The following is a 23,614-nucleotide window of genomic DNA, read 5'->3' as shown; positions in this document are numbered from 1 at the left end:
GTGAACACTTTTCAAATTTGAGGAAAGACATGAGTTTTCAGATTGATATTACACTCTGAGTAAAATAAAGATAAATCTAAATATAGACACATCATGATAAAACTACAGAACATAAGGAGTTAGGAGATTATCTCAAAAGAGAGAAAGACATTATCTACAAAGGAAGAGGTGTCAAAACACAGAAGTCAGAAGACATTGGTATAATGTAGTCAAGCACCACTAGAAAACAACTACCAACCTGGAATTGTACACAAGAGTAGTCTCATTATAAAATGAGTGCAAAATAAAGATATTTTCAGACACATAAAGTATATACTTTAGTGACCCTCACTAAAGGATCTGTTAAAGAATATAACCTCAAAATACAGGTTAACCAGATAAAAATACAAGATAGCAATCAAATTTGATTTTCAAATAAATAATTTGGGATGTACTTACTTTAAAAACGTTATTTGTTGTTCATCTGAAATTCAAATTTAACTGGGTATTCTGGATTTTATTTGGCAAATCCTCCCCAAAATAAGAAACAAACGCAGAAAACAAGCACAGGATACAAGAAATACTGCCATCAGAAAAATGACAGTAAATTCATTTAATTATTAGGTATATGAGGGGAAAAAGGCTTTATTTCCATCAAGGAAACAGGTCAAAGGTGTATACCTTTGACAATACCTGTAAAATAATGACTCTGGTCTAAGCCATAAATCCATTTTCTTCCAAACTTCCAAGAGGTTGCCATAATGGCCTTTCAGTGTTCCATTGGCAAAGATGCTCTCCTTGATCAAACTCTAGTCAGGCTCCTCTGAACCCTCTTCTCAACCAGGCTCTAACTTCATGCATGCTTCCGTATTTGTCTCTGCATTGTCCAGTTTTAGCTAGAATCCTGTTAAGTTAGTTCAGCCAGAATCCCCCATGCTGGATATCTGATTGGGTTCCTCATCTTCCACCAACCCCTAGGTAATGTCTGGTCACCCTGATCTGCCTTCAGCAAGAATACCCTCCTAGGTTGGTTTAGCCAGAATCCCCCCTTACCCCTGATGTGTCCTCTTGGTAATTTTTCATCCACTGATACCACACCCTCACCCTCACTCCTTGGTGATAAATTTTTACTTTTCTTTATTTTCACAGTTGAGCCCAATCTCTCTCCCTTACCCCAAAACTTCACTGCAGTAGTCCTTATACCTGTTACAACAGTTACCTGAATAAAGTCTGCCGTACTGTTCTTTAACAAATGTTATAAATATTTTTCTTTAACATTATGTTAAAAGCAGAACAAATCCAAGAATCGTTTTCCCAGCACATATCACAAAGCCCATAATTAATCGCACGCAAATAAACCCAGTTAAAAATTTTAATGCTCGTTTGCTAAGAAACTAATTGAAGCCACTGATTTGAACACAAATATTCTCTAGGTGAGAATAATGCAAACGGTGCATGCGATTAATCACAAGAGCTTTGCCATAAAATTCTCAATCATTTCATCTCATCCTACCTGTCTGTTTTAATCCAACACTATGCTACAAGACACATTCTTTTCTCCAGCCAGGCAGGCCTTCTTGGGGGTCTCACCTGCAGTTTCTAGTCCTCATTTATCTAGTGTTCTCAAAGCATTCGAAAACCAATCTTCCTTTATCTGTTCACAGTACTGCAGTTCACACTCAATATTTTTTTGGTAGTCATTAAGAGGTCTGAAATGCAAGCTTCAGTCCAGACAAGTGCTTTACAACCAAAAACTCCTTATGCAGAATATTGATAGACTGTTGAGTCTCATTTAATAACAGATATGCCCCTGAAAATATGTACATTATCTTTTCTTTTGTCCAAATAAAATGTGATTTCCGATGCACTCCGAGGAACTTTTTATCTAAAAGGAGGCTACACTGAAAGTTTTGGTAATGAGCATTCTTCTGCCTCAATGTATCGGTTTCATAAATTTATTTTATTAAAGCAGAACGAGTATAATAGAATGACGCTGAAAGAAAATTATGTGGCTAGCTCTTTCCTATTTCCTTTAATGGGCTCATATGGAGTCAGCTAAAATTCAGCTAGTTTGAAGAGTAAATAAAGCAAATTGCATCCTGCTCACTCAAACTGATTTCACTACACTAAATTCCAAGGGCAGGAACAATGTCTTAGCCATCATTCATCACACATACTTCAGTCTGTAGCATGGAGTGCCCCAGCAATTAATCTTTGTGGAATACTGAGTCATTTAAAAAGTCTTCAAGATGATCTATGAAAAAGGAATATACATACACTGAACTATAAAATCATAGATGTCTTTTAATTACATTTTAGCATGTGCTGAGGTACTGCGGTATTGCCCACAGTACATGCTAAAAATGTAGAAAACAATACTAAGTTGATTTTATCCTTGTAAACTGAAACTGGTAAGTGATTTTAGTACGTCAAAAGAGATATTTGCTTTTAATAAAATATTTCACTCAACTGACTGATTCCCCAAGTACTTTCAGAACCAGATTCTATTTCTGAAACTTAGATTTACATCTAACTTTTTAAGAACCTACTTATGGCAAAATATGGACAAAGAGAGTAGTCAGTATTTCCACTCAGGGAAGGACTGAGTATTAAAGAAAAGCAGTACGGACATAGGAGCTCTTAGTATTATTTCTGCAAGGTATTACATCATTTAATTCTAGTTCTACATCAAACCTTTATAGCAAAATAATCAAATGACAAATGCCACTCTAGATCCATCAGAGCATATAACTGTATTGTTTGTTACGATAAATGAAGCAAATTATAACAATTCCATAATGCTGAGGGTAGCAAGGCTGTTTGGGAGCTCCGGGTGTGTATATGTAATAAATCATTCCTTTGAAAAGATAATTGCAGCAGCACTAGAGAGGAGGAAAAAAAAACAACTTTGAAGGCAATTATTTGAAAGCTCCTCAAATTAACATGTATACAGTTGGTTCTTTGTTACTGAGTGCACATTAGTAAAAGTTGTTTCAGGACATTAGTTCACTTAATTGAAGGAAATAATGTAATTCTAGTTATTAACCACTTTAATTTTAAAAGTGCTTTGTAAACTGAGAAGACATTAGACTGTAAGAACAATGTGGAAGGCACAAGCAATTAGATGCTAAATGGGCTCCTTTTGAAAAACTTTAGGAAAACAAAATCAAAAAGCTTTAAGGGTCTAGGAAAACTGAATGTACATATGTAATGTGAGCAAGTTCGACTTCATTTTACTGACCATCAATATTACAAAGGGAGTGAAATTAAGCCCTTCTCTCAATAGTAATTGTAATAGATTATACTGAATGAAATCATATTATGAGTCAAATGCCTTTGTAATGTAATTTAGCAGTGCCTCCTTGAGGCCCCATGAAATAGAATTTTGTGTGTTACTTCACTCTAGAATCATTGCCAAAAAGTATAACACTGCTTTACAAATATCCTCCTGAGACCTAAGCCAGGATTTGGTGTTACCAGTAGACCATCAGTGAATTGACTAAGTAAGGTAGAACCATCTAATATGCTCAGTATGAACAAAGTTTGCTGAGGGTCAGTCAGCCGTACCAACACAGGAAAATGCAAAAAAAAAAAAAACAAAAAAAAAAAAACAAAAAAAAACACTCATGCAATTACTTGAATAATTCTCCATTCTAATATGCAAAATAGACAGCAAGTGATTACTTGCAAATGTGCACTTCTATCACTTCTAAAGTCGTATTTTTATTAATATAAATTGTTCAAAACATTAATCAGCCAGTAGAAGAAATGTATTGTATAATGTTCTCTCCCTCCCTCTCTCCTTCCTTCCTCCCTTCCTTCTTTCTTTTTAGAGACAGGGTCTCACTTTGTTGCCCAGGCTTCAATGCAGTGGCACGACCATAGCTCACTGCAGCCTCGAACTCCTGGACTCAAGCAACCCTCCTGCCTCAGGTTCCTGAGTAGCTGGGATTACAAGCATGCACCACCACACCCAGCACATTTTTATTTTATTGTTTTTGTAGAGACAGGATCTTGCTTTGTTGCCCAGGCTGGTTTTAAACTCCTGGCCTCAAGCAATCCTTCTGCCTCAGCCTCCCAAAGTGCTGGGAATACAGGCATGAGCCACTACAGCTGGCTGATAACCATCACTTTTTAATCAAATAAAACAAAATTAATATTAATTTCTTTGACTTCTATTAGCTCTCACAACAGATGGCATATCTTCTAATTAGCTAGTATCTTCATCAGTGATACTTTACTAAATATATACAAATATATAATTAGTAAAAGTGGCCATAGGTGATGTGAGAATATAACCCTGGTTGGGGCCAGGCGCAGTGGCTCACGTCTGTAATCCCAGCACTTTGGAAGGCTGAGTGGGGCAAATCACAAGGTCAGGAGACGAAAACCATCCTGGCCAACATGGTGAAACCCCGTCTCTACTAAAAATACAAAAAATTAGCCAGACGTGGTGGTGCACACCTGTAGTCCCAGCTACTTGGGAGGCTGAGGCAGGGGAATCACTTGAACCCAGGAGGCAGAGATTGCAGTGAGCCAAAATTGTACCACTGCACTCCAGCCTGGCGACAAAGCAAGACTCTGTCAAAAAAAAAAAAAGAGAGAGAGTATAACCCTGGTTGGACTTATTAATTATCTGTGTGACTTTGGGAAAGTTATTTACTTTCAGGAATTCGAGACCAGCCTGGCCAACATAGTGAAACCCCATCTCTACTAAAAATACAAAAATTAGTCAAGTGTGTTGGTGCTACTCAGTTACTTAGGAGGTTGAAGCAGGAGAATCACTTGAACCCAGGAGGCGGAGGTTGCAGTGAGCTGAGATCGTGCCACTGCACTCCAGCGTGGGCAATAAACAAGACTCTGTCTCAAAAAAAAAAGGTAAAGTGATGCAAAATGTATTGGTAAAAAGCCAGCAAATAAATTAAAATGGAATTCTAAGGAAAGGGCAAGAAAAGAACAAAAAATATCCTGATCAGACAAAGATATTTAGATAGACCTATACCTAACCACATCAATAATTATGAGGTAGGAGATCAGCAGGACTTATTTTCTGAGCACTAATAATGAACCTGCTAATCAAATAGGATGTAGCAGAAAAAAACGACCAGAACCAGCTGATGGCCATGAAGGCAACCTCTAGTCGCCCTCACCGCTCATTAGCATAAAGACACTCCCACCAGCACTATGACAGTTTACAAATGCCATGACAGTGACCCAGAAGTTATCTTACATGGTTCCAGGAACTCCTCCACTTATTTTCTAGAAAATTCTAAATAACCTGACCCTTAATTAGCATATTATTAACAGTGAGTATTAAATATAGCTAGCCAACCATTTACAGGGACTGCTGCTCTGGATGGCTAATGTTGCTGTATGCTGCTGCTGCTGCTGCTGCTACTATGCTGGGCCACCCCACCTGTGGGACAGCCCTGGTCTGTCTATGGAGCAGCCACTCTGTTGTACCTGCTACTCTTATAAACTTGCTTTCTTTCACTGCTGGCTCAGCCTTGAATTCTCTCCTGAGCAGAGCCAAAAACCCTCTCAGGCTAGGCCCCAATTATGGGGTATGCCTGGATCAATTACTTTAGATTAATACTGCAATAAACACCCCTATTAAGAGGCAGAAATATCAGAATGTAGAAAAGAAGCAAGACTCAACTACATGTTTTCTATAAGACACCCATTGTAAAGGTAAAAACACACACACTGAAATTTGCCAGACATGAAAGAAAAACATTCATTCCATAATCGTAGCAGGCAATTTTAACACCTCTCTCAACAACTGATAGAACAAGAAAAATTTCACAGGTATTTGGATATTAAGCAATACATTTCTAAATAATCCATGGGTCAATAATAAAATCAGAATAATTTTTAAAAATTGAACTTATTATTGCAGCACCAGTCACAATAGCCAAGATATGGAATCAACCTAGGTGTCTAACAATAGATGAATGGATAAAGAAAATGTGGTGTATATACAAAACAGAATACTAGTCAGTCATAAAAAAGAATGAAATCTGTCATTTGTATAACATGGATGGAACTGGAGGACATTATGTTAAGTGAAATAAGCCAGGAACAGAAAGTTAAACACCACCTATTCTCACTCATATGTGGAAGCTAAAAAAAGTTGATCTCATTGAAGTAAAAAGTAGAACAGAAGATAACTAGAGGCTGGTAAGGGTAGAGGGAAGGTGAAGGTAAAGAGAGATTTGTTAAAAGATACAAAATGACAGCTGATATGGTTTGGCTGTATCCCCACCCAAATCTCATCTTGAATTCCCATGTGTCATGGGAGAGAGCTGGTAGGAGGTAATGAATCATGGGGACAAGTCTTTCCCTTGATGTTCTTGTGACAGTAATTTTCATGAGATCTGATGGTTTTAAGAAGAGGAGCTCCCCTGCACAAATTCTCCTTTTTTAGCCTGCTGCCATCCATGTAAGATGTGACTTGCTCTTCCTTGGCTTCCACCATGATTGTGAGGCTTCCTCAGCCATGTGGAACTGTAAGTCCAGTTAAATCTCTTTCTTTTGTAAAATGCCCAGTCTCGGGTATGTCTTTATCGGCAGCGTGAAAACGGACTAATGCAACAGCTAAATAGGAATAAGTTCTAGTGTTCCATAGCTACATAGTTTCAAAATAGGTAGAAGGAAGATACACTGAATGTTCCAATTATAAATGTTCAAGATGATGGATTTGCTAAATACCCTGATCTGATCACTATACATTTTAAGTATCAAAACATCACTACATACCCCATAAATATGTGTAATTATTATATGCTGATAAAAAAATAAAAGGAAATTCTTTTAAAACTTGAACTTAGAGATAAGAATATGACACAAAATTAAGGGACACAGTTAAAAGTCAGAATCTAGACTGATAGAAATTTACTTTTATTTATATTTCAGGAAAAGAAGAAAGGCTGACATCAATGACCTAAGTATGCATCTGAAGAAATTAGAAACAGTAGCTATTGAACAAAAAGGTAGAGGAAAAGAAAACAAAGATCAGAAATCAGTGAAATAGACAAATGTTTTCAACAAGGCAAATAATTGATTCTTTGGGGGAAAAAGTTGATAACATTGATAAATCACTGGTAAGCCTAATCCAAGAAAAACAAATATAGCACAAATAGCAATATAACTAAAAGGGACGGGGGTTGTTATATAAATTAAAAAGAAAACAAAAGAATATTAGGAAAACATTTCATATTAATAAATTTGACATTTTAGATAAAATGGCACTTTCTAAGGTAATACAGATTATCAAAACTGACACAAAGTAGTAATGGGAAATCTGAATAATAGTACAGCTATTAATTTGCTCCATAACTGAAACACTTTCTAAAAGAAAACTTCAGGGCCAAATGTCTTCTCCTGTGAATTATTCCAAATACATGAGGAAGAAACACCACCATAAAACTATCTAAGCGAGAGTAAGCCTTCTGTCTTCAAGTATCTATGAATGGTAAAAAATGGCAAACAAATAAAAACACACCATACCTAGAGAACATATGTATATTTTATCCATTTGACATTAAGAGAAATTAGGAGCATTCTGGAAAATGTATCGAACAATTAGCTATGCAGGATTGGAATAGTGAAAGGTAAATAAGGACCCTCCTCTGTCCTCTAGTTTAATGGAACAACTACAAGACTTTTCTGCAGAACAGAGTTCCCCAACAACCTTGTAATGAAATGTCTTTGGAAGTACTGAGCTTCCTGTCCATACAGGTGATTTGACAGTTTCATAATAACTACTGGCCAGGGATATGATAGAGTATTTTTACCCTGAACAGTATATAAGGTTAGATGGCTAGTAGGCACATTCCAGTTCTATGATGCTATCATTACCATCTGTCCCCTGGGACAGAGACTATGCATAAAAAGAAAGGAATTACAGCTCATTTTTTCACATAGGTTTTAGCCCCTAGACACCTAATTTCCTGAAGTGTCCCCTGTGATTAGGTAAGTCTTGTTTTGTAAGACAGTTAATCATTTAGTGGCATGTTTACAAACATTTAAAGGCGTGTTTATAAGGTAGCCATTATATTTCCCTTCAGTCTATACTTCTGAGTGCTAAACACACTCATGTTTCTAGGCCCTTCACAAACTTGGTTGACTTTATTAACCAAAAGACAATAATGAACACTGAACATCCAAATCCCAAAATCAGTCTGATGGGCACAGTGTACAAGGTTGTTACTTCCACTGCCCTGTCCATTCTATTTCTACTAACGCATTCTACAAATGTGCTAAGGCTATAGACTTTTATCCAAATCTATAAAACAATAACTTGATTTATACTGTAAAATATGAATCTTAAAATCTATTCATTATTTAATTTAACCTACTCATTCATCCATCTAATTAATTCAATGATATCTTAAATTCTGACTCTAAAATAATGTAGATTAATCCAATATTCCCATGTTACTAAGTTTTACAGATGTTTCTCAAAATGTGTCATGGGTGGCCTCTCCTTAAGTGGTTAATTCTAATTTTCTCAACATTCTGTGACATATGATGAGGGCTTACAATATTTTTAAGAAAAAGTCTTTTAAAGACAGAATATATGTGCATTTCTAAAGAAAATTCTTTTATGTTAACAAAGACTCTACACATCAAAAAAGTTACACAGATGCAGCACTATAGACAATTTAATTGAGAAAATTCTCAGATAATCAAGATATTCCTTTGACATGAGCCATTTGAATAGGGCGTTAGACAATTTACTTGAGAAAATTCTCAAGTAATCAAGATATTCCTTTGACATGAGCCATTTGAATAGGAGGTTAACCTATACTCTGTAACATGACCTTAATCTACTCTGTCCTAAATACATATGCTGGTCAAGGATACAGAGCCTCAGAACACAAGTCAGAAGACATGTGCCATGTTCTCAACACGGCTTTTGGTTCTATTAGACTCTGGGAGGCTCTCTGCTTTCTCAGTTTCAATGTACACGTATTTCCAAGTTACTAATAACATCTTCATCCTAGACATGTAAGGGAAATTAGAAGCATTGATCTTCCCATAAAGTAACTAAAACAAAATATGATATCATATTGGGTACTAAACTAGGCCTTGGTAAACTCAAGTTATAATCTCAGCTCTATGCTGCCACAAGAAAGTCACTTAACCTCTATGGGCTTGAGTTTTCTTATTCATAGACACTGGACCAGACAATCTCCCAGCTTCCCCCTGCTTGTACAACTTTGCTGTACTGTTCAACATAAACTGAGCAAAAGTACTCGGGGCATTTCACACTTAGCTACATAGCTTTTCTTCTTGCCTAGGCAAAATGTGTTTACTCTGGTATCTAGTTCCTGAGATGACCAGCAACATTTCGATGAGAGGAGAAAAGGGAACTCTGTTGCCCAACCATGCACTGGCAATGAAGTAGAACTGCCAGGTACATGTGGGTGCATGCAAGCACATATGTGCACATGCCCATGCAAGGATATGACTAGCATGGAAACCCCATGTGCTCTCTAATGTGATCCCAACTCTTTTAGATTCTATCCAAACTCTTTTAGATTAAAAACTTGCAGCAAGTGTCAGTGGTAATAAAGCAATTCCAATAACCATACTTTAAACTTATTTCCTTCTATTTCCTTAGCCAAAAGGAGTGAACATGAGGTGGTTCACTGTGACAGGCTGGGCGAATGAGCAAGCTGTGGCAAACAACTGACGTTTCTAAAAAGCCAAAACAACTGTTGAGCCCACATCAATGAATTCAGTTAGTCTTACCTTGGCAAAACGTGTTGTTAACCCGCTTATAACCTGGTAGGCATTCCATCATTTGGTTGTATCCATGATAAGCTGTAAGGGAAAAAATGCTTTGTTACACACTTAGTTTACATTCTTACAATCTTAGACTATTATAAGCGACATCTGAAGCCATTTAAGGCATCAGCAGACTGACTTATTCATTTATTAATACAAGAAACCAATACCAATGTATATCTCCATAATTTCTTTCTTTTTTTTTTTTTTTGAGATGGAGTCTTGCTCTGTCACCCAGGCTGGAGTGCAGTGGCCGGATCTCAGCTCACTGCAAGCTCTACCTCCCGGGTTTATGCCATTCTCCTGCCTCGGCCTCCCGAGTAGCTGGGACTACAGGCGCCCGCCACCTCGCCTGGCTAGTTTTTTGTATTTTTTAGCAGAGACGGGGTTTCACGGTGTTAGCCAGGATGGTCTCGATCTCCTGACCTCGTGATCCGCCCATCTCGGCCTCCCAAAGTGCTGGATTACAGGCTTGAGCCACCGCGCCCGGCCAATTTCTTTCCCATTCTGCTTATTTTTCAGGATACTTCATATTTTGCAACAAAGTCCCAAGAAGTTATCAGTAAATCTTTATTATGTTAACTGAAACAATCTTGAGATTGTTGTACATTTTCTTCTAATTAGTGATTACATATTTCCATCACAAAGGATCTATTCCTCCCCAGTGATGTGCTTCAGGGTTTGGATTTTCTTATCCATTGTAGGTAGGGTTACTACATGTCCTGGAACATTCTGGGTGATGTCTGTTATTCCAGCAAAGTTAATTAACAGTACTTTACTCCCCAAAGTGTCCCAGTTTAGACAATAAATTATACACTCATCCTAATTACTGGCTCGGGTATCCCAGTCATGAGATGATTCTTACTATTATGAACCTGAGAAGAATAGGCAGGTGATGAGAGGAAGTCAGGAAATTAAAAGGGCTGCACTCAGAATAGGCAAACAATACAAATGTTGCAATCACCAACTTCTCAACAAAATCCTATTTCCTGAGATTCTGATACTCTTGAGTGAGACCTGAGAGACCACCTGGCATAGTGAATGCAGCCAAAGTTCTGAGATGTGGCAGAAGTGGGTTTCAAATCCTCTTCCTATCAATAGCTGTGACCTTGGGAAACAAGCCTCTTGGGTTTCACACAGAAATTCTCTACAATGAGGGTAATTCCCATCTAGTGAGCAGGGAAGAGTACTTCTGCAGTTTAGACAGAATTCATGAAAAATGCCTACCACAGGGCCTAAGTGTGACAAGCACTCCCAAAATGTCAAATGCCATTGCTGTCCTGCAATAAGGAATTCTATTAAGAGAATACTATGCAACAGAAAACAAGCTATAATCAAAATGGGATGAAAGATTAGACCACTAAAAAGACTTGAAAGAGGAGTAAAAGGGGAAAGTGAAAAATAAAAAGGGAAATTTTCTATTAAAAAAAAATCATTTCAGCCTCCCCATATGAGCTTTATCTGTCACCACTAAACGAACAGGGTGAATATGTACTGGGCTGTCCCTCTTCTCCTTCAATTCTTTTCTTTGCTGTATTTTCCCTCTCTTCAGATTCCCCCAGATGACCAAAAGAGATCAGAGTGAGGCGTTTGGGAAAGGCAAATTAAAAGAGGGGAGTTATGGGCGTGTGGGAGTCCCCCCATTCAGCTCCTTGGCCTCACGTCTGTCTTGTCCCATAGACCTCTGGAGCACGCTTCCTGCAGAGATTGTGGGATCTCTGGCTGCAAATTCCTCAGAGACAAAAGAGATGGATATTAACTTGTTTTAGAAGTTTCAACAGTCATCTACTTCAAGGCAGAGAGCCAGACCAGGCAATCTCTTACAGTCCTCCTCAGCTTAGGATTTTATGTTCATTTTCTTCTCAAAAGTTTTAAAGGACAAGTGACTTGTTCATGCTAAGCACATTTCTAATGGGTCACAAACTATTTAATGAAATCATTTGCAGATTTAAAATTAAGTTTTCACGGCAAAAAAAAAAAAAAAAAAAAAAAAAAAAAACAGAAAAACAACAAAAAAAGACCAACAATGAAAGGCTGTTCTGTATGTGGCTAAACAAAAACTTCAAATGTTAAATAAAAGCCACTTGAAAAGTAAGGTTTGAACTAATTTGAGTGAAAAAAAAAAAAAAGAGGTGTGGAACACAAAACTATAGCGGAGAAAGCCAAGGAAAGTCTGCTTCCTTCCAAACTGAGTATGATTTAGAGAGGAGTCCCAACCAAAGAAAGGAAAACTTTTTAAATGACACAGGAAGAATGTGACCCTGAGTGTGTTTCTTGGGAGTGAGTCACATAAGACAGCACAAACGGAATAGATGTCAACATGTTAATAGTTTACTTCATTCATAGTCCACATTGCCCTCCCTCAAGAGAAAGCAGTTTCTTCAATTTTATACATTAAATGAGCCAACATATGGATTGATTTTCATCAACATTTAGTTAAAAGTGACAGAAACTTTGCATTTTCACATTCAACTAAGTTCTTATCAAGATTAAAATATACAGCTCACAAACCACAGAAATCAATGAACTCATCTTAGATAAAAATGATGCAATTCTAGACAAAAATGACAAAAGGTCAAGAGTGGAAGTTAGGGATTAAAAAAAAAAAAAAAGGACAGTAGGAGTCGCTTTACCGTAAATGTCTATCACATCCCTGCTACTTTGGGGTTTAGACACGAAAGAAAAGAGAAGCAGCTAAGCAAAAGATACACAAAGAAGGGGGTAAATGAAAAAGAAAAATAAGAAAGATGGGGAAAGTATTTAATATTAGAGAACATAGACTTAGCCCCAAAACAAAGTTCTATGAACCTGAATTCCCTCATCCTTAATCCTTCGACCTAACAGTGGAAAACATATCATCCTCCTCAATATTCCTACAGACAGACAGACACAGTAAACAAAGAAGAGGCAGGTTTAAGGAAAAAAAAAGAGGGCAATGCCTTTTCAACGTTTTAGCTATAGATTCCTATTTAATGATCCACAAGACTCAATAGTAAATGAAAGAGCTGGGAATCGAACTCAGGTCTACCTAACTTCAAACACTAAAATTTTTAAATCAAACCAAATGTATCATAGCTATCCCTTTGGTCAGGTTGCCAAAATAATTTTAAGCAAATGGATCTTCCAGTGAGGATGAACCATCACACTCAACCTACTTCCTGGAAATCCACATTGCAAATGATCATCAAATCAGCTTAGAACATCTACTTGGAAAATTCTCTCAGTACTGAAAATGTCCTTATTTACGTGGATTTTTTTTGTAAATGAAGAATTCATTAATTATGAGGAACTTTAGTGAAAAGTTCCTCATAATTTCTGGATATTAGAAATCAGTTATCCAGAGTTAATACTACATTGAAAAACTAAAGGTACAAATTATTGTTGGTAAGAGAGTATTAAAAACGTGTAAACCTGATTTATTCAACTCAGTATGTTCTGAAAAATACTTTAAAAACAAATCGAAGCCTGGGGGTGTTGATATACATTAATGTTGCTGAGGTCTGTGACAGCATAAAACCAGTGCTAGAAAAAATGGGAAAGAATCGTGTCCTAGTGATTACAAGTTTCTCTTTTACAAATCAACAACCAATTATTTCTCCATTTCAGCTTTCCTTTTAATGACATTTGAAAACCGATAACATAACAAAAACTACAACATAAGTTGTGGATATTAAAAAAAATCTCATTTAAGGAATTTAAACCTAGGAAATAACAACTGCACTGACTTTTTATAGGGTTTGAAACATTTATTCACCATTTTAAGAGATCTTATTTTCTCTTCCCCTGAGACAAAAAGTCCATTTTAGCTCATTACCGCTTAAGACTTTTTTCCCCATAAGTAATCCAACTAAAGAGGATAATTAATAACTGTGCTTATTACAAAATAATTGACATGAAAACTTTTTCAGACTTCCAAATTTTCTGGAAATGCGTATTATAGTACTACATTCTAGAATTCAGTAAGAGAGTTATTTGAAAGTCTAATATTGCCTCATCATTAAACGAGTAGTCATAAAAAACAGATATGCTACATTGACCTGCAAAGGAGTGAGGAAACATTACTTACATGGTTTCTTGGGGCATTTCTGGCATTTGTTAAAGCCCCAGGAGGTACCCACAGTTCCACAGCAGTCCTCTTGCTTTGAAAGGCCAGGGAGCGCTTTGCCACACTGCAATGATTAGGTGTGAAATATGAAGGTTAATTGAGTGCAGGATGCCCAGCCCCAGAGCACTGCTGTACCTCACAGTCACACTATAAACCAGTTCCCTTGTTATCGACACAATTAGAAAGGAAAAAAACTGTAAAACTTGGAAAGAAAATACCCGGACAGAAATCAATACAACACAAAAATGAACAAGTACATTTCCAAATGAGAGCACCTTGGAATACCAAGTCTAAGAAGTCTTAGACTTAGACCTTGGAAATATCCAGTCTAAGAAAATCTGTCAGTGCTCAGAGTACTTTACAAAACTTACGTTTCCAATGCCTTTTTTTCTTAATAAGAGCCTCATAATGTATAAGATCAATATAGGCTTTTTAGATTTTAGTTGTATCTGTCTGTTTAAATCTCTTGTGTGGATCATCTGGGAACAGAACTCTAAGGGTATGGCATGTGTGTAAAATGTGAGAAGATGGCACAGGTCCCACCTACAAGAGGCTTCTGATCTTTCTATAACCCCAAGGCCTGGGCACTGACAGGACAGAAGAAACAATTACTGGCTGGGCCAAATCAGCTCTAGCAGAGACGACGGCTCCAGGCAGCCAAGTGTTCTGACCCGGGGAGGTCAGCCAAGCTAGGAAGGTGCCAGCATGTTTAAGCAAGACCGGCTTGAGCAGGCAGAAGAGCAGGACTTACAGGCTACTGGTACAACACGGTTGTCCAGTGTTAAGACCAGGTAAGACTCCTGGTCAACCATAGGAAGTGAGAAAAAGCTGAGAGGCAAGGGCCTAAAGTTAGACCTCCTCAGTGGGGCAAGGAAGTGCCTAAGAAAACAGATCCTGCTCTGTGGACCCATCCAAAGCCCAGCCTGAGGGGAGGACCACCTGACTCTCCACCCCTGCTGTGCAGGCTAACACAGCCCACATTTTTGTCTCCTGTGTAAACGCAGAGCATCCAAGGGGTTATTCTGCCTTCCTCTGTCTTAGTCTCTACAAAAATCCTCCCAACAGTTTCCAGAGTTGTCTTTCCAATCTGATCCAAATCTGATCACATTACTGATTAAAAACTTTCACTGACTCTCCATTGTCTGAAAACTGCACACTCTGGAATGATCTATAAGGTCCTTCCTATTCCCACCTGAGGCAATCTCTTGTCCCCATCCACCTCTACCCTGCAGACATACCAAAGGGCTCTTTAGTTTCTGAACAAACCATGTCCTTCCAAAAGAAGCATGTCTCCCTGGAACACCCTCTCCTTTTTTCTTTCCCAGAATAGACTTTATTCAACCCTTGAGATGTATTAATAGCTCTGAGAACCATCACTATGAAACCTCCCGTATCTCCTTAATTCCAATGAGTTCCTCCCTTCTTTTTATCCCACAGCACTGTCTATATAGTCTACTGCCTCTGCGATGTGTTTCTGTTAAATGCGTATGTATCTTATGTTTATATTCCAGTACACAGTACATGTTGCAAATGGTCAGGAAACGCTGCATGAAGAAAGGAACAAACAACCTAGGGAACTAAGGAACAAGCTAGTTATAGGCCATCCAGGCAAGCAATGGAGAGGTCAGGCATGGTGGCTCATGCCTGTAATCCCAGCACTTTGGGAGCCCAAGGCGGGCACATCATGAGGTCAGGAGATCGAGACCATCCTGGCCAACATGGTGAAACCCCGTCTCTACGAAAATACAAAAAATTAGCCGGACGTGGTGGTGCATGCCTCTAGTCCCAGCTACTCAAGAGGCTGAGGCAGGGGAATCACTTGAACCCGGGAGGCAGAGATTGCAGTGAGCCAAGATTGCACCACTGCACGCCAGCCTGGCGACAGAGAGACTCCGTCTCAAAAAAAAAAAAAAAAAAAAAAAAAAAAAAAAACAAGAAAACCAATGGAAGTTTAGCATCCATACCCCAGGCTAGTGAGCAGTGTGTGGTGACAGAAGGTCCAGGCAGGTGGTGGCCCTCAGAAGGACAGCAGGTAGTAGACACCAGTCACCTGGCAGGCCTCCAGGGACAGCGTTTCTTTCCCGCCAGGTCCAAGCATGCAGCATTCTGATTAAGGCTCTAAGTGACTACACATCCAAATTGTAAAACAAGACCAAACCACAGAAGGCCCAGCTAAGTTTTAGTTACATCATAGCTTTAATGTTCTAAGGTTTCATTATTTTTAACGATTTCAACAGGATGCTGTGCGCTCTCCAACAGCAGTATATGATAGTGATTAAAAATGTGACTCAGGAGTTAGAGAGGCCTGAGTATGAATTCTGACTGTAAGACTTCTTACATGCATTATCTTAGACATTTTCATACCTATAACATAGATTGCATAATAGTATCTTTCTCACAGGGTCATGAAACATGAAAGAAAAAAGGCACGTGCAATGCTGAACATTATAGCTGAGCACTTACATGTGTCAGGTATCATTACCATTATCATTATTATTATTCTTACAGATAAAAGCTCCCTACTCCAAATGTTCCATTTGAAGCCCCTAATGTTTGTCAGATTCCCCAGGGAGTAGAAGGCGTGTGAGTGGAGTCGATTGTAAATGGTCCTGTCAATCAAACAGGTTAGTCTAATCGCCCTCTCGAAAGTACCAGACTCTATAAAAAATGACCCTGAGACAAAATGAATTTCCCTAATAAAGCTGGTGTTGAAGACATTTTGAGTTAAGCAAAAGTAGGCATACCAAAACAATTGCTTTTTTCTTTTAGATGAACTTGAAAAAACACATAATTCTGGGGAAGGCACTGAAAAAAAGCCCTAGTGTAAGTTAGCAAAGCCCAAGACCATCACATCTCATGAAACCGGGGCAGTAACTCCTGTAGACACGTGACACGCATTCCTTGAGATAAGGAAATTCTCTCATAAAACAACACAACTGGATAAACAATGAGGGACGTTGTGTGCCAGATACCAACGCACTGACTCGGAGAAGTCTGTTTGGAGACAGGGCTCTCAGCGAAGTGTTTAAACCACGTGCAGTGAGGGAAAGTCCCCGAGGCTGGAACAGCGGTGGGGCCACAGATGAACAGTCTCAGACATGGGGGAAGACTGGACCAAAAGAAATATGATAAAGTGGTAGGTGGGCAGGTAGTCCCAGAGACGGCGAAACAAACATGCATCCGCATGTACACGCAGAGTGGGGAGAGGAAGAGGGAGAGACACATCCAATGTGAGAACAAACGGGAACCTGAGAGAAGACAGGCACATACTCAGGGCTGGAATCAGGTAGTTTCCATACTCCTTGAGCGTAATCACAAAACATGTAACCCTGAAATATGAAGGACTGAAGGAAGGAAAGGGCAACAATGACCCAGGCCTAAGACTGGGAACAAAATGATTCTGTAAAAACACACAGAGGTCCCCACTGTTGCAACCCGACTGCCAAAGCATGCTTAGGGTTTATTTCCAGTTTTATAAAATTGATGTAAGACACCAGTTCACATCATATACAGATCATTCTTGTACTGGACTCTTTAGGTTCATCTTCTAATCAAGCAAAACACTCAACACTTGCTGATTTTATATGCTCAAAATGTTAGAGGCAGTTAAAATCCAATTTTCACCTTGGATTCCTAGAATGTTTTATTGGGTAGGGCAAAAATAAATCATTTTTTCTCAACCGGGCCTCCAGAAAGGTACAAGGTTTTCATTACATGATTCAGGCCGCTTTATCCCATGGCTTTGTTTTTGCAGGTCCACAGCCAAGAGCAGCATAAGCCATCCAAATTGATTAAATAAATGGTAGTGTAAGTGGTACCACAACACTGTGTGTGTCTTGAAACTGGGTCTGCACAGTATAAGAATAAGCTACAAGAGATGAAGTCACAGTTATAACAAGACTGAAAGTTCTCCATATGCCTTTTGGTTATTTAACTATGAAGAGGCTTCGATGTGCAGCCAGAAACTTCATCTGAGAGATTTTTGTGGCCATACTCAGGGTTCTCACCCAAGAGATCACTGAACACCACAGGGTCTCACCTGGATGTAAGAAATGCCTGGAAGAAAAGAAGGTAGAGGAAAGATCTTCTCTCTGCCACACCAAAAGGCCACACTGAAGAGAATCACATGGAACAGGATGAGATCAGCATTCAGAAAATCCTTGTCTATGACTGCTAGGTTCTGCTCTTTGGTGAGAGTAATCATGTGCATATAGGCTCACGCTAACTATATTTTTCCGCACAGATTGAGGTGATGTTTTACAAGTTAATAACACACATGGAATTCCTCCTTTGTGAATTATTCACTACCTTAACATGGAAAACTTCATCATTTCAGGATGTGTCTTACGAATAAGCAATCCTGGAGAAATGTGCTAAACTTACAACCTGATATTTAGCTAAGTCAAGTCCAAAACAAAAATCCTATCGGGTCAAACAGGCTATAATGCCTCAAAAAGCTCACACAACCTTGGGCTGCAGATTAACAGACACTACAACCCTACACAGCTGTCCCAGGATTCAGCCCATGCATGACCTAGCTGAAGCAGTGCAAGCAGAAAAATGAAAGTTCTGGCAACCAAGTCCTGTGAGGATCAACTGAGGAAAGGAGGAATGGTGAGACTACGTGCAGACATGACAGCAGTGTTCAGATACCCTGAGCAAGAAGAAGCCTGTTGCATGATAAAGGTCCAGGTTGAGGATCTCTGATCCAAAATGCTTGGGACTAGAAGTATTTTAGATTTCAGTTATTTTCAGATTTTAGAATATTTGCAAATACTTACCAGTTGAGCATCCCAAATCCAAAAGTGCAAAATCTAAATTGTTCCAATGAGCATTTCCTTGGAGTTTATGTTGGTGCTCAAAACATTTTGGATTCTGGAGCCTTTTGGATTTCAGACTGTTGGATTTGGGATGCTTAACTTGTATTGGCAGGACTAAACGCTACAAATCATAGAAAGAGTGGATTCAACCTCATTAAGTAGAAGATCCTTTCAACAGTTAATGCTCCTTAACAATGGAAGATGCTGACTTCACTAGGAACTGACCATGGAAAACCATCTCTCAGGGATGCCCAGGATTTGAAGCAGATGACCTTTACAATTTTTGCAAGGTCTAAGGTTCTGTGGTCACTACATACTGATGGGTTACATTATCCCATCTAGGAAATACAAGTTACAACACACCACAGCAGAACTCAAGTGTTTCTGCTGCTCTCACATCTATAATAGGACTGCGTCTGGGCAGACAGCCTCCTAACCATCTCCTTTTGTCTTATCTCCTCCTCCCTCATTTCGACATCTCTAGAGTTGCTCATGCTGCCTGGGCCTCTAACTTCAGGACTTATACAAATAAGGCAAAAGAAAGAAAAACAAACAAAGCTACTCCCATCCCTGATTCACCAGTACACTGGTCATGATTCCTGGAACATTGAGTGCATGAAAATAACTTTCTTTTTTTTTTTTTTTTTTTTTTTTTTTTTTTTTTTTTTTTTGAGACGGAGTCTGGCTCTGTTGCCCAGGCTGGAGTGCAGTGGCGCAATCTCGGCTCACTGCAAGCTCCATCTCCCGGGTTCCCGCCATTCTCCTGCCTCAGCCTCCCGAGTAGCTGGGACTACAGGCGCCCGCCACCACGCCCGGCTAGTTTTTTTTTTGTATTTTTAGTAGAGACGGGGTTTCACCGTGTTAGCCAGGATGGTCTCGATCTCCTGACCTCGTGATCCGCCCGTCTCGGCCTCCCAAAGTGCTGGGATTACAGGCTTGAGCCACCGCGCCCGGCCAATGAAAATAACTTTCAACCCTTCTTACGTGCGCATCTGTATAAACCCTGTGATTCACATGGTAAGGCTATTCAAGAATCATTACAATTATTCCACAAATATCTATGTTACTGCATTTACAACACAAAATTATTATAAGCAACAGTGAAAAAAACTTTTAATTTTGAAGCCAGTTGTCAAAAATTACAGATTGTAGGGTAATGTATGCAATCTAAATCTTGGCCTGATTGGGAACACATACCTTCAGACTTTAATCTCATTTTTGAGGTAATACTGTAGCACTTCCCTGATATTCAAAGTTGGGCTGTGATCACAGTCCCTTTTACATCTCCCTATCAATGTGAGAGGAAAGATAGTTCAAAACTTATCATTTGGTAACCAAGGCTTGCAATTTTTGTCAATTAAAAAGTCACCACTGGAGTTGCTTCAGAGCTGAATGATGATTTGAAGAGATTGTGATAGATGGTGGAGTATGGTTTCATAAGGTTTTAGAAGATTTAATTTTCAGGTATTACAATTGCTGGTACCTATAGTACCTGCAATGCACCCTCATTCAAAGAGTGTTTGCCGCACTGTGCAGAGTCCTGGGGAAGGAGAATCCAGCAGTGGTGGTAAGAAAAGAGTGCTGGACTGGAATCATCAGACTTGGATTGAAATCCCAGATACTTCTTACTAGCAGTGAGAAGTTCAGCAGATCATCCAACCTCTGAGTCAGTAATCCTAACCCCAAAGGATTGTGAGATTAAATAATACTTATCCAATCAAGATACTGGGACTCCATCAACCCCTGTGTGGGGATCAGAAAAGGGCAGCTCTAGGATGTGACCCGCACCAGGACATAGAGTTTGATGAGCAGAGCATGGGCTGGACTCCAGACTCCAATCATCCTCCCTCAACTGGTGTCTGGTGTGGGTAAAACCTACAACCAGCATTAAAGTACTGGCCATTTGATAAACTCTCAGGACACATTTATTAAAAGTGTTCAGATATTTATCTATTAAAAGGGCCACTCCATAAAGATAGCCACATGTCAGGAACCCATTACTTAATCTTACTATTTAAAACACTAAAAAATAATAAACTGAAATACTCTTATGAATTCTTCATTACATGTATATAACTCATTTTATTATGCTATGAAGGACTATTATACAATAAAGTATAAAATATTTTAAGGTTGATTGGCTGTGGGTTTGTCATAAATAGCTCTTATTATTTTGAGATACTTTCCATCAATACCGAATTTATTGAGCGTTTTTAGCATGAAGGGCTGTGGAATTTTGTCAAAGGCCTTTTCTGCATCTATTAAGATAATCACGTGGTTTTTGTCTTTGGTTCTGTTTATATGCTGGATTACATTTACTGATTTGCGTATGTTGAACCAGCCTTGCATCCCAGGGATGAAGCCCACTTGATCATAGTGGATAAGCTTTTTGATGTGCTGCTGGATTCAGTTTGCCAGTATTTTATTGAGGATTTTTGCATCGATGTTCATCAGGGATATTGGTCTAAAATTCTCCTTTTTTGTTGTGTCTCTGCCAGGCTTTTGGTATCAGGATGATGTTGGCCTCATAAAATGAGTTAGGGAGGATTCCCTCTTTTTCTATTGATTGGAATAGTTTCAGAAGGAATGGTACCAGCTCCTCCTTGTACCTCCAGTAGAATTCAGCTGTGAATCCGTCTGGTCCTGGACTTTTTTTGGTGGGTAGGCTATTAATTATTGCCTCATTTTCAGAGCCTGCTATTGGTCTATTCAGGGATTCAACTTCTTCCTGGTTTAGTCTTGGGAGAGTGTAAGTGTCCAGGAAATTATCCATTTCTTCTAGGTTTTCTAGTTTATTCGCATAGAGGTATTTGTAGTATTCTCTGATGGTAGTTTGTATTTCTGTGGGGTCGGTGGTGATATCCCCTTTATCATTTTTTATTGCGTCTATTTGATTCTTCTCTCTTTTCTTCTTTATTAGTCTTGCTAGCGGTCTATCAATTTTGTTGATCTTTTCAAAAAACCAGCTCCTGGATTCATTGATTTTTTGGAGGGTTTTTTGTGTCTCTATCTCCTTCAGTTCTGCTCTGATCTTAGTTATTTCTTGCCTTCTGCTAGCTTTTGAATGTGTTTGCCCTTGCTTCTCTAGTTCTTTTAATTGTGATGTTAGGGTGTCCATTTTAGATCTTTCCAGCTTTCTCTTGTGGGCATTTAGTGCTATAAATTTCCCTCTACACACTGCTTTAAATGTGTCCCAGAGATTCTGGTATGTTGTATCTTTGTTCTCATTGGTTTCAAAGAACATCTTTATTTCTGCCTTCATTTCGTTATGTACCCAGTAGTCATTCAGGAGCAGGTTGTTCAGTTTCCATGTAGATGAGCAGTTTTGATTGAGTTTCTTAGTCCTGAGTTCTAGTTTGATTGCACTGTGGTCTGAGAGACAGTTTGTTATAATTTCTGTTCTTGTACATTTGCTGAGGAGTGCTTTACTTCCAACTATGTGATCAATTTTCGAATAAGTGCAATGTGGTGCTGAGAAGAACGTATATTCTGTTGATTTGGGGTGGAGAGTTCTGTAGCTGTCTATTAGGTCCGCTTGGTGTAGAGCTGAGTTCAATTCCCAGATATCCTTGTTAACTTTCTGTCTCGTTGATCTGTCTAATGTTGACAGTGGGGTGTTGAAGTCTCCCATTATTATTGTATGGGAGTCTAAGTCTCTTTGTAAGTCTCTAAGGACTTGCTTTATGAATTTGGGTGCTCCTATATTGGGTGCATATATATTTAGGATAGTTAGCTCTTCCTGTTGAATTGATCCCTTTACCATTATGTAATGGCCTTCTTTGTCTCTTTTGATCTTTGATGGTTCAAAGTCTGTTTTATCAGAGACTAGGATTGCAACCCCTGCTTTATTTGTTCTCCATTTGCTTGGTAGATCTTCCTCCATCCCTTTATTTTGAGCCTATGTGTATCTCTGCTTGTGAGATGGGTCTTCTGAATAGAGCAACCTGATGGGTCTTGACTCTATCCAATTTGCCAGTCTATGTCTTTTAATTGGACCATTTAGTCCATTTACATTTAAGGTTAATATTGTTATGTGTGAACTTGATCCTGTCATTGTGATATTGGCTGGTTATTTTGCTTGTTAGTTGATGCAGTTTCTTCCTAGCCTCGATGGTCTTTACATTTTGGCATGTTTTTGCAATGGCTGGTACTGGTTGTTCCTTTCCATGTTTACTGAATGGGCAAAAACTGGAAAAATTCCCTTTGAAAACTGGCACAAGACAGGGATGCCCTCTCTCACCACTCCTATTCAACATAGTGTTGGAAGTTCTGGCTAGGGCAATCAGGCAAGAGAAAGAAATTAAGGGTATTCAGTTAGGAAAAGAAGAAGTCAAATTGTCCCTGTTTGCAGATGACATGATTGTATATTTAGAAAACCCCATTCAGCCCAAAATCTCCTTAAGCTGATAAGAAACTTCAGCAAAGTCTCAGGATACAAAATCAATGTGCAAAAATCACAAGCATTCTTATACACCAGTAACAAACAAACAGAAAGCCAAATCATGAATGAACTTCCATTCACAATTGCTTCAAAGAGAATAAAATACCTAGGAATCCAACTTACAAGGGATGGAAAAGACTTCTTCAAGGAGAACTACAAACCACTGCTCAGTGAAATAAAAGAGGACACAAATAAATGGAAAAACATTCCATGCTCATGGATAGGAAGAATCAATATCGTGAAAATGGCCATACTACCCAAGGTAATCTATAGATTCAATGCTATTCCCATTAAGCTACCAATGACTTTCTTCACAAAATTGGAAAAAACTGCTTTAAAGTTCATATGGAACCAAAAAAGACCCCACATTGCCAAGACAATCCTAAGTCAAAAGAACAAAGCTGGAGGCATCATGCTACCTGACTTCGAACTATACTACAAGGCTACAGTAACCAAAACAGCATTGTACTGGTA

At 38.7% G+C, this 23,614-nt stretch overlaps 1 protein-coding gene across 12 annotated transcripts in view; it reads right to left on the bottom strand.

Moving 5' to 3' along the window:
- LTBP1 (latent transforming growth factor beta binding protein 1) overlaps window positions 1-23,614 on the bottom strand; it is a 444,191-nt gene that overhangs the window by 165,631 nt on the left and 254,946 nt on the right. For all 12 annotated transcript variants that reach the window (XM_030921070.1, XM_030921073.1, XM_030921071.1 and 9 more), the window contains 2 exons: window positions 13,841-13,943; window positions 9,739-9,810 (listed from right to left, as the gene is read on the bottom strand). In XM_030921070.1, the coding sequence (XP_030776930.1) occupies window positions 9,739-9,810; window positions 13,841-13,943 (175 nt within the window). The remainder of the gene's footprint in view (window positions 1-9,738; window positions 9,811-13,840; window positions 13,944-23,614) is intronic.

The sequence above is a fragment of the Rhinopithecus roxellana genome, chromosome 17 (genome assembly GCF_007565055.1).
Source record: "Rhinopithecus roxellana isolate Shanxi Qingling chromosome 17, ASM756505v1, whole genome shotgun sequence".
Classification (NCBI taxonomy): domain Eukaryota; kingdom Metazoa; phylum Chordata; class Mammalia; order Primates; family Cercopithecidae; genus Rhinopithecus; species Rhinopithecus roxellana.
Note: the sequence above shows the minus strand (reverse complement) of the source record. Positions and strands in the feature narration are given on the sequence as shown.